General features: G+C 36.9%; 1 protein-coding gene across 1 annotated transcript in view; it reads right to left on the reverse strand.

The window, feature by feature from the left end:
- Nucleotides 1-3,176: 3,176 nt before the first annotated feature.
- The window catches only part of LOC135075974 (transcription factor collier), a 56,608-nt gene continuing 44,139 nt past the window's right edge, over nt 3,177-15,645 (reverse strand). Inside the window, exons 8-15 of the mRNA XM_063970420.1 lie at nt 12,642-12,723; nt 9,471-9,615; nt 6,870-7,027; nt 6,336-6,462; nt 5,607-5,698; nt 5,072-5,246; nt 3,717-3,854; nt 3,177-3,292 (exon numbers count right to left, since the gene is read on the reverse strand). Coding sequence (XP_063826490.1) covers nt 3,177-3,292; nt 3,717-3,854; nt 5,072-5,246; nt 5,607-5,698; nt 6,336-6,462; nt 6,870-7,027; nt 9,471-9,615; nt 12,642-12,723 — 1,033 coding nt within the window. The remainder of the gene's footprint in view (nt 3,293-3,716; nt 3,855-5,071; nt 5,247-5,606; nt 5,699-6,335; nt 6,463-6,869; nt 7,028-9,470; nt 9,616-12,641; nt 12,724-15,645) is intronic.

The raw sequence follows: 15,645 nt of genomic DNA on the forward strand, positions 1-15,645 counted from the left end.
TTCATAAAATGTTGTGAATACTATTTTTGTCAGAAAGTAAGTACCTAATTTGAAAATCAAAATCTGTAAGTAACACCTAAGATGAAATTTTATTATGCTTTTTTAAGCTTATATATGACTGTAAAAATGATATTTAATATGTTTAGAAATTACATAAATTGTATTACATACTTAAAGGTCGTTTCATTTATAAACCTGCTATTAGGAATTTCTGATTTTTTTTCAACAAGCCTTTCCTAAAAACGTTCATTCAATAAGTAGGTACACTACATTTCCATCTCACTGCCCACTGGTACATTAGCCATTAATTTGACGCCCCAAAACAAAATCGAATCACCGTAATTAATTTAAGTTTAAAAAGCGCCTGCTCCTAACTGCATATCTTCCATTTTCATGCTAATCCAGTAACACGATCCCCATTCTTTGCCCATACAATTAGGGCACAGATAAACCCATGCATTATCTAGTCAGGAGCACAATGGAAAATATTACCCTTGCATCGGGACAAAAATTGTTAGTATAATATTTCAAGTGGGGCGCAAAATGTACCATGTGTGATGTCGAAATGGCTCAAGTTTTGATGGTGCAATGATTGATGGGGTGTTGGTATTATTAATGATGGTAGTAGCCATAATTTTAAGAATTTAACCAGTGCAGTCGAAAACATTCAAAAAAATATTAGTGTCTGTCTGCAGTTTCTGTCTCGGGTTTCTGTGGTAGAGCATCTTCAAATAGTTTCATTAATCTTAAATTTTTGAGCAGTCCTTATGTCGTTCCTAGAGTTATCTTTCTAATAAATACAGTGAGGATCGATTGAACATAGATATTTTTTATTGAAAATACTATTTATTCTCAAGATTATTCTGCAAATTGTTTATTCGGGATTACATTTAGAACTGAACTGATGAAATTAATTTGATTAAGTAAATAAAACAATGTATAAGTATTTACGTAATTTAATATCGTATTTCGTGATAGTTTGTCTCATGAACGATTACAATTTACATTTTCTTATCTGATACAATTGCGTTAAACAATATAATACTACATGTTTTATATTCAAACGAATACACCACAAAATACGGGTTTTTTCCACCGAGCGAGTGAATTGAGTATTATTTTTTTCGTATACACCTTCTAAATGAAGATAGATATTCTTTTCGTTGTATTTTTATTCGAGTAAAATATCTATTTAATAAATACAGGATATGTTTTAGATATGGTCGTTACTTCGGTACTCATTCGATGTAGCGTACAAGCCGTGAAGTATCCTAACAAAATTAAAACCAATGTACATTTAAAATTTACAATTGTACTTACAATAAATATATCACAGATTTTACAGAAACGCAAATTACATTACGGGTAGTAAAATTAATTTGAAACCGGATAACTTTTTACAAGATACCGCCCTGAGCAATAATCAATTTGGTGATTGGGCTTTATAAAAATCTACTCGACTACTCAAATCTAGCAACTGATCTATTAGATATTAATAACTATTTATATTTACATTAAAATTACAGAGTATTTACATTAAATACTACACCCACAGCACTACCGACTCGTCGCCTAAAATTGTACAGTCAGTAACACAAGTATTTGGTTTTGATATCTCACTTAAAATAGAAGTCTAAATAATGATAATTCGTTTACAGTCTATTAACAACATAAAAATTACCAAACTAACATCAACAAAAATATTTACATAATCTTGAATTGTAGAGTCGTTTAATAAAATTACATTGAATATTTCAGTCAGTTAAAGTTAAACAAAACATAAAAGTACAATCAACGCAAAATATAAAAATAAAACAGTCTTTCATCGTTTACAAAAAGAAAAACTTAATAACCAATGGGTGGTTCTATTGTATTACACTCAAAGAAAAACTATTGGTGTATTAGTCAGATGGAGTTAATTAAAATAAAATGGTTCATTATTACAATGATCAAGTATTAAAAAAACTTTTTGACGTTGAAATAATCAAAATGGCGACTAACCTAGCCCATACAACGTTGGCTACTTGGACGCCAGAGGCGCAGTTTGCGCGTACTGCTGAGCGCTGCACGTTGGCAACGAGAATGGGTTTACTGAGAACGGTGATGACACTAGCCCACCCATTCCTGGGAACAAAAGAAAAATTGGTTAAAAAGCTTTAAAAATTTTTTTTTTCATATTAAGAAAATGCAGTTTTAAGTTTCTTATTTTATTTGCGAGTGTACAATAAGCATGCTAAAACAACGAAAAACTCAGAAAAAATGAAATTGATATACCTAGGTTATAAAAACATAAAAAGCTTGATAGGTACAAGTTAGTTAATGGGTGAATACTTTTAAGGAATGGTGAAATTGCTTGGGAATGGGATGAAAAGGAGACATTAGCAAACTTAAAAGGCTCACGTTGGGCACGGAAGAAAAGCCATACAAAACAATACTAACAAAAACAAAAACTACTAACACTGCACTGCAAGATGCTGCCAATTTTGTTGGTGGTGCGGAGGGCTGTGCCTGACTACCGCAAAGGCGCTCCTCAGTTTGCTCTCTTTACTCTGAGGCCCTTTCATATCGCCGTCGTTGCATTTTGTAGTGTTTGCCGGACAGTCAGCCGCTTTAGAATTCTCATTTCTTTCACTGTAATGTCCGCTATCTTTCGTGTTATACGCGTTATAGTGATGGTCAGACGATAAATGCCCATTCATGTTGGCCGGGTGATACGGGCCAAGGGACACTGGACGAGAGAAACAGGGGTTAACACAAAGCGACGTACACAAACAGCAGGAGAAAGCGTTGGAAATGTGAAATCTGCTTTAGGCTCGTATTAATAAACAGGTCTTATTCTTGAGACTTGCCAATGGGATATAGTGTTGTGTGGAAATACGAGTTCTTGAATGTTTTCAGCCAAAAATTGGTTTATTAAAACGTGCCTATTCAAACAAAGGAAAGGTGAAGAACAATAAATAAAAATCATAATATAAAGATTATTTCATCAAAGTTATTTGGAACCTGTTTTCAACTAAGAATTAAATAGGTAAGAAACATCTGATGATAAAAAAAATCGTTGCTTAATCAATAAGATCAGAGATTGTCCTTTCTCGATCAGGCGGGGCAGTACCGTGGCGAGACGGAGCCACCGCTGTAGGTATGGGTACCACTGGTAGTTCCTAAGTCAAATAAATTCACTTACGCGAGCTGGTATTGAACAGCGGAGTCGGCGGCGCGGGGTAGTGTTGCGGGTGCGGGTAGGACGCGGCGGAGCTGTACCGCGGCGAGACGGAGCCGCCACTTTTGACCACTGTTTGGGCACTTCTAGTAGTTGCTACATCAAGCAGTATCACTTACGCGAGCTGGTATTGAACAGCGACGTCGGCGGCGCGGGGTAGTGATGCGAGTGCAGGAGTGCGGTGAGACGGAGCCGCCGCTGTAGGTATGGGTACTAAAGCCTGGTCCGTGAGCACGTAGAATTTTGTCCAATGACCCCAAGCTACCCATCCTTATCGCTCGCGCGTAATTATATTGCTGTCGCGACTGTGCGACAGCAATATGTCATGTTGCTGTTGCGCTCGCACACTCACTGCAGGCGCCCGTCGCACAGTCGCGACAGCAATATAATTACGCGCGAGCGATAAGGATGGGTAGCTTGGGGTCATTGGACAAAATTCTACGTGCTCACGGACCAGGCTTTACTGGTAGTTCCTAAGTCGAATAACTTCACTTACGCGAGCTGGTATTGAACAGCGACGTCGGCGGCGCGGGGTAGTGCTGTGGATGCGGGTAGGAAGCAGGCGCAGCGTGCGGCGTGGACGCGGCGGAGCAGTACCGAGGCGAGACGGAGCCGCCGCTACGCGCGTACTCCTCTAAAAGAAAAAGCCTGGGGTCAACACGAAATTACCGTTAGGACTTTCAAAATGGGATTTTTGGTTTTGGTGGAGAGAGAGCTGTGCGATTTTTTATTTAACTTTCGAATTTTTTTTTATTATACTAAGTTAATTTTCTTTTTTTTTTTCGAACAATTAGAGTTTTTCTATTCTACTAAAGAAAAAACTCAAAAATAAAATGAAATTTCAATGATAACCTAGCTTATTTCGTTATGTGCAGTGCAATGGGCAATTATGTATAAAAAAATATTTTTGTATGAGATGCAAATAAAAATACACATTGATACGCACTTGAAATCAAATGAATGACTGTATTCATTAATCCTTGTCAATGAATCAACACCAAAGATATTTCAAAATACTCGTACAGCGCGAAATCCACACACGCCGAAATCATTTTCGTTTTAGCGAATCACAGCTTTTGCTCGCTTCGATAAATTTTGCGAGCTGAAATTCAACGCGAAACAATAGGGGGAGTAGGCCGTGCTTGTAGTGATTCTTATTTATACTGGCTCAAAGCAAGTTACAAAAGAAATAATAATATGAAATGTTTGTTGTTGTGGCACATCAAAATGCATAAATTCCATTTCCTTAATTTAATTCGAGATGGGGCCCAAAAACGAATACTTAAAGACAAAAATTAAATTCTGGTAACTGGTAGAGGCAGGAAAGTTCTCGAGTGGCGACCACGGGCTGGAAGACGTAGCGTAGGCAGGCCTCCTACTAGGTGGACCGACGATCTGGTGAAGGTCGCGGGAAGAGCCTGGATGCGGGCAGCGCAGGACCGTTCATTGTGGAAAACCTTGGGGGAGGCCTTTGTCCAGCAGTGGACGTCATTTGGCTGAAAACGAACGAACGAACGAACTGGTATAGAGATGTCCCTCCTGCATATCTGCAGTATAGACTGACCATCTCTCGTTTCCACTGTTGGAACTCCTGTGAAGGCAGGATCTACAGCTTGACCGCCAATAAAACCCGGTGATGGCTTCACAGTTTGGATCATATCACATCATAAAGGTAGCAGGAAGGCGCGGGACGCAGGTCGCTACCAATTGATCAATATGGAATTCATTGGGGGAGGCCTATGTTCAGCAGTGGTCGTCCTATGGCTGAAATGATGATGATGATGGTGATGGCTTTTGTCCCGAACAAATGACCTGATGATGATTATGATGATGTATAACCATCGAACTAACCTTCAGTCCACTGCGAGCCAGCTGTGTCCTGGACGCTGACGGCCAGCTGTCCAGTGTAGGAGTTGAAGGGCATACTCGCGGGAGGTGACCTGGGCGCGCTGAGTCCCAACTGATTGTTCCTTGGCATCGAGTATAACGCTTCGGCTAGGTCTGCTGCTCGCTTTAGGATTATTTCCTGGTTGACAATAATTAAAAATTGAAATAACACACTGATTTGATAGACCTACCTATAAAAGGCATTGATTATCTACATAGAAAAGAAAAGTAACAAAGACCTAAGAGCAATAATTGTCCTACACTGGATAAGCTCCTCTATCCCAGATTAATTAAATAAAATAATAAGAGAAAGAATTATATTAAACCATTTTGAAAATTCTGAAAAATCTACTCTTTGCGTTCTGTTTTATTAGTCTCTATAACTTATTGATAAGAAATATCATCTTCTTATGAGGTGTATAAAACATTTTTTTTTCTAATTCCTGCCCAAATTCTTGTAAATATAAACCATATTATTCTATAAACAATACAACCCTACCTTTGGTAACTTCTCCGGGTCCCCAGGATGCCTCGGTATCAGCTTCTGTAGCCTCTGGAATCCGTAATCTATCGTGGGCTCGTTGAGCGCTGCTATGCGAACACACAAAAACAAAATCAATCATTAGTCGCCCTAACGAATAGTCCTAATTGATGGATCGTACAAGATTGCCTATCTTGAGTTCCCAAATTACGGCTTCGAAGAAAAACTCGTAGCCGTAATGAGATTCTTGTAATTCTTTTTGTTTGGGATTTTAAATACAACGTTTATTTTTGTTTGGGTATTCTCAATTGTTTAAACGTTTCATTTTATGTTTTAAATAACTACACCAACATTTTTTTATCAGTTATACATATTACAAGATTGAGGACATCATTAATTAAATATTTATTATTTGCATTTTAACGACATCTTTTGTGTATGCTTTTTACTTTTTTTACTTTTAAAAAACGTATTGAATATGTTTTCTATGTATAATAAGTATGTATTTACAAAAAAAAGTATTTAAGTATGTTTATATCCGTTGTCTAGTACTCATAGTACAAGCTTTGCTTAGTTTGGGACTAGAAGCGCAGTGTAAAATGTCTAAGGATATTTATTTATTTATTTATTATTTATGTAATACAAACAGTTATTGCATTCAAGTAGAATCCCATTATTTAGGTATCTCTTATCTACTACTGTGAAAAGCTTATTTTAGGCTCTAGTAAAAAATAGACGTGTACTCACAAACATAAACAAATCTCCCTGGTGCTCCTTTGCAGAACTGCTTGCTTTTGTAGGACAGCGTCACTTCTACCACCCCTGGTATATGCCGCGGAGGGGTCTGTACTCTTATCGCATGGGATGTTATCAGCTGGGGACAAAGACACCTTTGATTCTATGGGGAAGTGGATTGCTATTTATTGGGCCAATTTACATTTTGTATCTGATCTCTTGATACTTGAGATAATGTAGAGCAGGAAGATTAGTACATTGGCTAATCACAGAAAGTGCGTTTCGACTGCACTTGGACTGGTAATTTGATTTTTGATGCCCACAAAGCCTAGTTTATATTTGCACCAAGACTAGGAACAAACTAAATTCGACTTCAGGACAGATCTTGGACTTAAACATAACCTAACGCCCAGTAGCTGACACGATCCAAGGCGGATGAAGGAAAGTAAAATACGCTTCAGTTAGAAGTGTCTTAGGCGATTTACTTTGATACAACACCAGGCTACTTTTTGGACCTAATACACAATCTAGTACATAATAACTCACCTCACTCCAAACCAGCATCGTCCCGAAGACGACTTGCAGTCCATCGAAGAAGTTGTCCCCGACTATGATGACGGTGGACCCGCCAGAGGTCCAGCCCTCGCTGGGGGATATCGCCTTGATGCATGGAGTCGCCACGGGCAGGGGTGGGTACAAACCCGCTGTGAAGTATACTTGATTTTGTGAGCAACGTATCAAAACAGTGTAAAAATTAGGGTTGACAGTACGGGTCAGGACTTCAGATCATCTTAAAGTTGCCAACACTATTTTTTAAGACGAGACATTTTTATAAAAATCCAATCTCATTAACGACATTATCGAACATAGAACTTTAAAGCTAATTTTATTGGAATATCAACTTGTTTATTTACTCGTGGTTATGATTAAAAGTTTTAAACTGTCTGTATAAAAATGCTTCATCATCAATATGGGGCTGTAAACTAGTTAGCTACTCTACTACTATTTACATAAAATAACTGAAAGTTTTAAATAACTGACGCTCTATCCTAGAGTTATAAGTATGTTAGTTTGTACATTATAATATGCCAACGGAACAACGATCCGCAATTCAGCACATAACTGTTAGTTCCAGCGAAACTAACACGGTCGTAACTAGCAAACGCAAAAATAGCACCCCAAGCTATAAATGGCGACACTCTAGAAAAGTCCCTCGCCCCGCGAACTAAGGCCGAATGTATGCCCGACAACTTAAAAGTTGAATAAACGCCAAACTACTAAAACTCGTTCCGTCCTTCTTGAACATTTATCTTTGACTGCTTAGGAAAAAGGACAATTGCCGCGACGCGTCTGCAAACAAGGTGTAAAGTGATCTGCGGTGATAATTGAAAATGAATTTTAATGTCGTTACATAAAGTTGAAGTCGGATTGGAGTTTTACGGTTGTTATGACGTTGTCGTTGCTTCGGATGCAAGAAGGCTGGGGGGATACGCGTCGTAAGACAGGGGGACTGAAATCTCGCGAACAAAACGGCTCGGTAATAAAGACGAGAAGAGAAAGTGAATTTAAGGGGACGAAAGGAGATTACGTTCGAGGTTCTTTTTTAATTTGACTGATATAATATTAATTTTTCCTTTTCCCCTTCTCTAGAAGTTTTAATGTTCTTTGTAACTAATATCTTGGTATCTATTTATTTTATGATTTCTTATTCTCGATGTCTATGAATTCCTAGTACACTTACTTTTGTACATCCAGCTAAGTATTATTATTTTTATCCTAAAAAAATATAAACTTTTTCTCTACTTCGAAATTGCTTGTCAATACTTATTTACGCAAATTAGAGCGTTATTTCTTCGAGAAATTACTTTAATTCCGCCAAAAATATGCCTGTTCAAAACGCTTCCTACAAACGTTGTATTATGAACAATTAGACACAGGTACACCGTCGGTGTTCCCCCATTCGCACGGCGTAAGGAAAGACGGTTTCACGCCGTCTAGCCGGCGCGAACTTTTGCTGCTGGATAATATGGAGACGTACTCGGTTTATTTATTTATGGGAAACCTTGAATTTTGGTCAAGGTTGGCAGAAGTCCAAATACGCACCAAGTTACACTAGCATGTAGTTTTGTTTTATCTTCAAAGAAGTTTTTCTTGAAGATTTTCTCAAGTCTGAAAGTAAATAAGTCCAATACCGACACTTAAACCTCAGAATGCTTACACTTGGTGCGAAATAGAGCGATAATTTAATACACTTTTACTCTTTAGAAAATAAAAGTTTTAGTAATGTAAGAAAACTATAATTTTTCAGTCACAGCTCTCACTTTTCACAGCTGTGATGTATTCGTACCTACTAAATAAGGTCTCTTGAAACAGAAAATCGAAAAATTCAAATCATGAGAACCTCTTTTCAAAATACATAGAAACCCATCAATAAAATTACATAATCTCTCGCATGAACAAAGACACTCTCAAAAAATATACCTCAAACCGTCCGTCCCTTTTCACAAGGCATAATTCCCCCCTAAATTATCCGTATCCGTTACAGTTCGCCTCAACGCCCCCCGAAGTTGTGAGATGTCTACAGTGATTCCTTGCATACAAACGGCGTGCTCACGGTATTACGACTTCTGCGTTTGTCGTCAATTGACTGTCTACTTATTTGTAACGTTCAGTTTCGCACGTATTTTGGTGAGGTTGTTTGGGTGATTAATTCTGAAATTATTAGCTGCTGGTGTTAGTTGTCATCAAAAATAGGGTACTTTACACGGCAATTATATTGGACACATTTTTATGAACTGACAAAACGTGATACGTGAAGATGCATTGATCAATGCGTCAATTTTCAGTTCTACTCGTAAAGTGAAAATAGATGCTGATGTAAATGGGGTAATTATTATACGCAATTTGTTGTTAATGTAGTTAATAAAATTATTGTATATGTAGTAAAAAAAAGAAAATCAAATAAAAATTAATGATTCTATGGCCTCGGTACTTTAGTCCTTTCTAATGTTGGATAGGTGCCTACACGTACTGTGTTATAACATTTTATAGCTATCTAACACGATTCCACAGGATGTTTATGTTATTATAATTATGCCTTTACCTACTAAAAATAATAAAAAAGTAAATAAAAAAAACAAAACGTACAAGTCATATCTGGCGCGGCGTCAATACCTTCAGTCGGGTCCAGCCGCTTGGCCCTTCGGCCGTGCTTGCTGTTGTTGTGCACAAACATGTTGTCGGATATCGCTAGGAGGGGGCCGTCGACCATCACTTGTGTTGATATCACTACCTGGAAAGAAATGCTGGTTTAGTTTTGATATTTTCGAAACAGATTTTAGCCCAGTTTCATTGGCACCAAGCTGTAGATCCTAACTTAGTTGCGGTTGGAGTGGGAGCTTAATATGTACTCGTATAAACACTTGGCCCTAACTAATATATTGGTTCTTTACGATATAATAATATAGGTACTTTGACGGACAAGGAAAAATAGGATACTTTACTTTGTCGTTTACAACGAATGATGAGTAAAGACGTAAGGCTCAGAAGAGCCTTTCTAACTTACGGCACGCTTTGAAACTTTGCATGTATTGTATGTCAAATAGAAACTACGGGCACTAAACAGTATGGGCAGTAAATTGAACAACTAAGATAAAAACAATAAGCATTCTCTAGATTTCTCATAATAAACAATGTTATCCAGACAGAACAAATATTTGTTCTACAAATGTACGCGATGCTACCTATAAAGTTCAAGATCATCGTACGGTCGGCAAAAATCGTTGAGTTTCTAGTACCCATAAAAAGCAGTTTGAACAAATATACCTACGTCAGTTGTTGTCTAAACCTGACAAAATACTGAAAATACAGAGTACAATAGTATTAACTGACTACTATCATATGAGTTATCAAGCAAAAACTTTATACTAGGTACTTACTGACTATTCGTTTTCAACAATAAATCTTCTCTACCTTTATTATAAATCACGATTCTATCGACTTTTACCTAGTTTATGTGTACACCTGACCAAAAAAAACACGCATCCAAATTGAAGATCGCAGTGCGGTCAGAAATAAAACCGGCTCACAATGGTTGCTTGGTAACGCACGAAAAGGAGAGTCCCTTGGGAGGGGCCACGGCGGCCCAATAGGTATGCAAGGAAGTGCATGTGCATGTGTGCGGGCGATTGATGACTTGGAGTGTAGGAGTGGCTTTATTTTGACAATAAGTTTTTTTTGGTCAAAATACGCGGAAGACGTAGGGATTTTAGATGCTACTGGTGTTGTGGAGTTGTCGAATCGGTTATTTTATCTTTAGAAATAAGTTAATAAAGTGTCGTACATTTTTACGTTCGCTCTTTATATTATGACATACATATTACGAAAACACTATAGTAATTAAGTAAGATAATGCATAGCCACACTTGCGGTGATAATAAAGGTAAAAATGCTAGAGTAAAATAGACTCAAGATTTTTTAACCTAAAGCACAGATTAAGTAATAGTACAAAGGTACCTAAAGTATGAAATTCTAAACTAGAAAGCTATAAATGAAAATTGAAACCAAAATATGATATCGAGAAAACGACAAAACTGCAAATGTGTACTCTAAAATGCATTCACGAAATAACGCTACATATATTATTCAAACCGATAAAGAGACTGCATTATTTCGATTTGGAGTGCCATAAATATGTACATAGATATATATTATGCCCATATATTCTTACCCTTGAAACGGTGGGGAACGACCACTGAATTATTCAATGACACACAGAAAGCCCAAATATAGACATAACCACGCACACATACTTAGATATTGCTAGTACTACTAATGTACACAGAAATGGGTTCTATACGTATGAGGTATAAGTTTCATCTTTGCTTAAAGTTTGGCAAAGGACACGTAAGACAAATATGTCTTAGCCGACGGCAGAAGCAAATTTGTACTCATAAGTAGTCTGAATGCACCTTTAGTTGTGGCAGGGTTGCCGCTAATTAGTTGGGAATTAAAAGATATGGGACTTAGTTGTTTGGTAATTGTGAGTTATGAATACGACGACTTTCAAGTTAACGAACTTTCTGTGTATAATTTGACACACTTATAAAACTGAGAGCATACATACATGAGATATGTACTTAATATTTTTAAAACAAATAAGTAAGGAAGAATCAAAAATAGTTTAAATTTCAAAACTAATACCTATACTTTGCATTCATGACAATCATAAGTAACTTCAATCAAAAGACACAGTTCCTCTTAAAGTTCAAAAAAGGCTCAAATGTAAACAAATCAAATAATTAAGTTGAAAAGTAAAAGAACAAGCAGACATCGTGAGTAAATAAATAAACTCGTATAAATAAATTTAATTTCATCCCTCCCCTAAATTGGAGGGGCTTCAAATATTCAGAAGTCGTGAACGCAACCCTTCCTACAGTTAAGGCGATACACCAATTTTGGGGTCTAAAGAATGAAACATCTCACGTTAAACTTAATTATTAAGATTCATTGAGTAGTTAGGATGAATTTTAAAGCTACCTATGAACTTTGATGTTACTTTCTTAGACGCTTAATCATCCAACAAGTATTAAAACCCAGTTAATCTTTTGTGTGATGTTGCCGCACTTTATCTATGATGCCTTTTTTACATTCTTCGTCTGAAACCCTTTGCAGAATCAAGTGCTTCCCTTATATTTTTAGTAGGCAAACACTAGTGACAATCTTGCCTGAAGATTAAACTAAAACTTATTTAGAGCGAGGACGATATTCGTAAAAGTTACAGTAAATAGTTAAGTGATGTCACTGCAGTGACAAATATTTTGAATCAAGGCCGAAACAAAAGACAAACGCTACTGCCCACAACTTGGAACAATGAAATGAGGTCACTGAACCACAATAAACCTCTGTATTTTGATATTCTGCCTCAAGGTCAAAACAAAAGACAAACGCCACAGCCCACACCTTGGGCCACTCAGCTAGAGCAATACAGACAGACTGGCGTGCGGAACGGGCCAATTTTTCCTCGCGTAGGTAAACAACCTACCGTTTACCTGTCGACAGCGAGACATTATAACTATGAGTTGAACTTTAGACGATGTTTACTATCTCAACTTTATTATGGCGCAAAATTAGCTTGTTGGGCAAATCAGCAGGCCTTTTATAAGAATCTGGTGAAAGGTAGCTCTTAAATGAATGTTATAATTACCTAGGTACATTTTCCACACTGTAGGTAGTATTTTTGAAGAAGATCCTTCATAATCTCTACTGGCCTTTATCTAATCTACCACCTACCAAATGATAAAATTCTGAAACACTCACTTGAAATCTTCTCATGTCTCGTGGATTGCCGGCATTTTTCAAACAGTTCTGGTTGCATTTTAGGAAGAATTTCAGGAAAAATCTGCAACAAAAGAGATAACGTTTAAAAAGTTACTCTCTAAACATAGACTTTAAACGAGTATTATATAATTTTTGACTTTAAAGTTGGCAGGCAAAATGTAAAGATCTGCCCCCCTAGACAAAACGCACTTTTTGATCGAATCGAAAATCGAATCCGTCAAAACTCCATACAAAAAAGGGGCTTTTCGACCACTTATCGACTAGTTTGCGATTATAATTTGCACTTTGTCTAGACCCACTGCTAAAGTTAAAAAATATCAAAAAGGTTAACTATGATTTTTACGCACATATCGAGAGCTGTCACGAGTACCGAGTGGAGCAATAAATATCACGTTCCAGCCGTGTGAACAGATAATGCGATACAAATGATGCGGACACATAAATCAGTTGCGTGAACTGTTTCCTATTAGTAGGCAGTTAAGTGTTCGGCTTCAAAGATGCAATACCGAAAAAGTATTTTTTATCAGGTTTTTTTAATAACCATAGGCGTTTGATATGAGTCAAACAAAACGGACGGCAAAACGTAAGCTCCAAAACGGGGTATTAGTTATCATATTTTAATTAAAGAAATATAGAGATAGATACAAAATATTTCAAGATATATGATAAGTTGAAAAGGAACTGTAATATTTGACAATAACTTTTTTGCTTTGTTTTTTAATTGAGACATTATGTTTATCCTACACAGGACTAATATTTTGACATGTCAAAAGCCATCTGCTTCCACTTCAAACGGCATAGCTAATTTGTTTCTTGTGTTCCCGAATTTGTACTTTCCGCTCTTCCAGATAGTCGTTAAGTTTTTGTCTGTGGTTGTTATAAAAAGCTTATGTTATGACACGTAAAATACATCAAATTAGCAACTGTTTATAGAGACTGCATGGAGCATGGCATGGACAGAATTTAGTATAATTTTCAGGGATTAAATACATGAAATATTTTGCATTGACCTTAGTCTCAAACAAATAAGTTCAACTCTATAAGCAACCACTCAAAAATGATAGCCAAATTGAATTCCCACGTAAGATTGAAATACGAATTCGTATTTTATTTTCATGTCAAAACGAAATCAAACAATTTCCAGCCAGAAGGATCGGGCCAACTATCGGCAGATCGGATTACAACAATAGCTACGCTTTGCAAGTTTGTCTTGCGGTTTTGCTGTGGGATTGTAAGCCTTATGGGGTTGTGTTAAGGTTCGGGGGTAAAGTGGGGTGGTAGTACGTACGATCACGATGAATGCTTTAGCAGAAATATTTTACATGGCCCGAGGCTGCCGATGCCGCCGCCGAATACGACCGTGCCAACAGTCGGGATGTCGATAGAGCGAGCATGTCGATTTTACGTAGGCAGAGTAACCACTTCGTTAATTTTAGAGTTGTATGTCAAGTTTTATACTCATAATATTATTTTTTTCATATAATTAACATGACATAACGTGAGCTATAATAAAATTTGAAATAGGCAAATTGAGTATTGAGAAATAAATTATGGAAAAATTGGTTTGTAAAAGCTCATGCAATGGATAATAATTGATTAAAGAGTCAAACTTTATGATCGTCAAAAGTTTACCATTATTTGAAGGAAAAACACCTTTTCAACACATTTTCAGTACTTATTTATGAACCATTCTTAACTGTTTAAGCAGATAATATTGTTCAGGTAGTTCAATTATACCCACCTAAATGGCGATGTTTACGACACATGTGTGCGCTTTGCTGAAAATTTATTATCACGTTGTATGAATTGAACGTATATTCTAGTCATCTTACCAAGTCTATTATTCTTTGTACATTGTAGTCATCTGACCAAGCATATTTTATTAATATGTATTTTCGTTTGCACTGGTATTAGCAGCTCTATGAGCTCCAGCGAGCGCGAACGTTTGTCGAGCCGGCGGCGACGCACATCTGTTCCCGCATTATTTATGTTAAACACCTTATGTCGCAATATCGCGAGTTAGCTGCCACGACACCTACGTTTCAATGGTTGTATTTTTAGATTGACATTGAGTGATAACGTGCTTTGGTTCTATATTTATAGAAGTCTAGGGCGTAAATCACGGTATGTTTTGGGAGGTTGATGGGATTTTTTGTTAGATACAAATGGTATTACTGAATCATATTTTACGTATTGTGAAAGTAATATTAAGCTTTGTGAGCCACAACAAGAAGTCGTGGGTACCTAAGACTGACTTTTAAGCAAGAAAGTTGACAATGTCTGAGACATCATAAAAAGCTTTCACTACACGTTATCATCGCAAAACGAACCTAAGACGTTGTATCTATGGCTAAATACCTGTTTCACTACTTACTGATAATTTATCTGATTGCCAGAAGGAACTTATCTGTCAGATAAACTAATTTTGGTTTAACGGTCACTAATAGTAGCAACCTTTATCAAATAACTACCAAAAAATGTCAAGAAGCGCTGGAAACAAGCCCCAAACCGTACCTTCAAAATACAGGTAAATTATGTTCGTGATTTGTTTCCATAACACATGGTTTATTCCCGGATGCCTTATAAAACTTTCGAGCAGCTTAAGCTTGACCATTAATATCGTAAGGGTCACCACGTTATCCTGTGGCTCTCGCTAAGCCACCGGAGTTACGATCTGGGGTGGTAAGTGAAATCTATGGGATAGGTGCCATGGTTTTATAATCCACGTTGGATGCACGCAATGGATGTAAAAATATACGATGCTATTTGCTTTGAGTTAACCAATAATAAATAAAAAATACAATACTAGCATAACCCTATATCACTGATATAACCTTCACTTCTGATAGAGCATGTTCTCAATTAGTTAATTCATGTAAGTTTTAGGAGAAATAAAGTTATTTAAACCTAGAGAGAATGATTATTGCAATATACCTAAATGATCCTAATTTTTGTTACCCAAAGCTTAACATTTAGCACCTAT

This window comes from Ostrinia nubilalis, chromosome 11 (assembly GCF_963855985.1).
Source record: "Ostrinia nubilalis chromosome 11, ilOstNubi1.1, whole genome shotgun sequence".
NCBI lineage: Eukaryota > Metazoa > Arthropoda > Insecta > Lepidoptera > Crambidae > Ostrinia > Ostrinia nubilalis.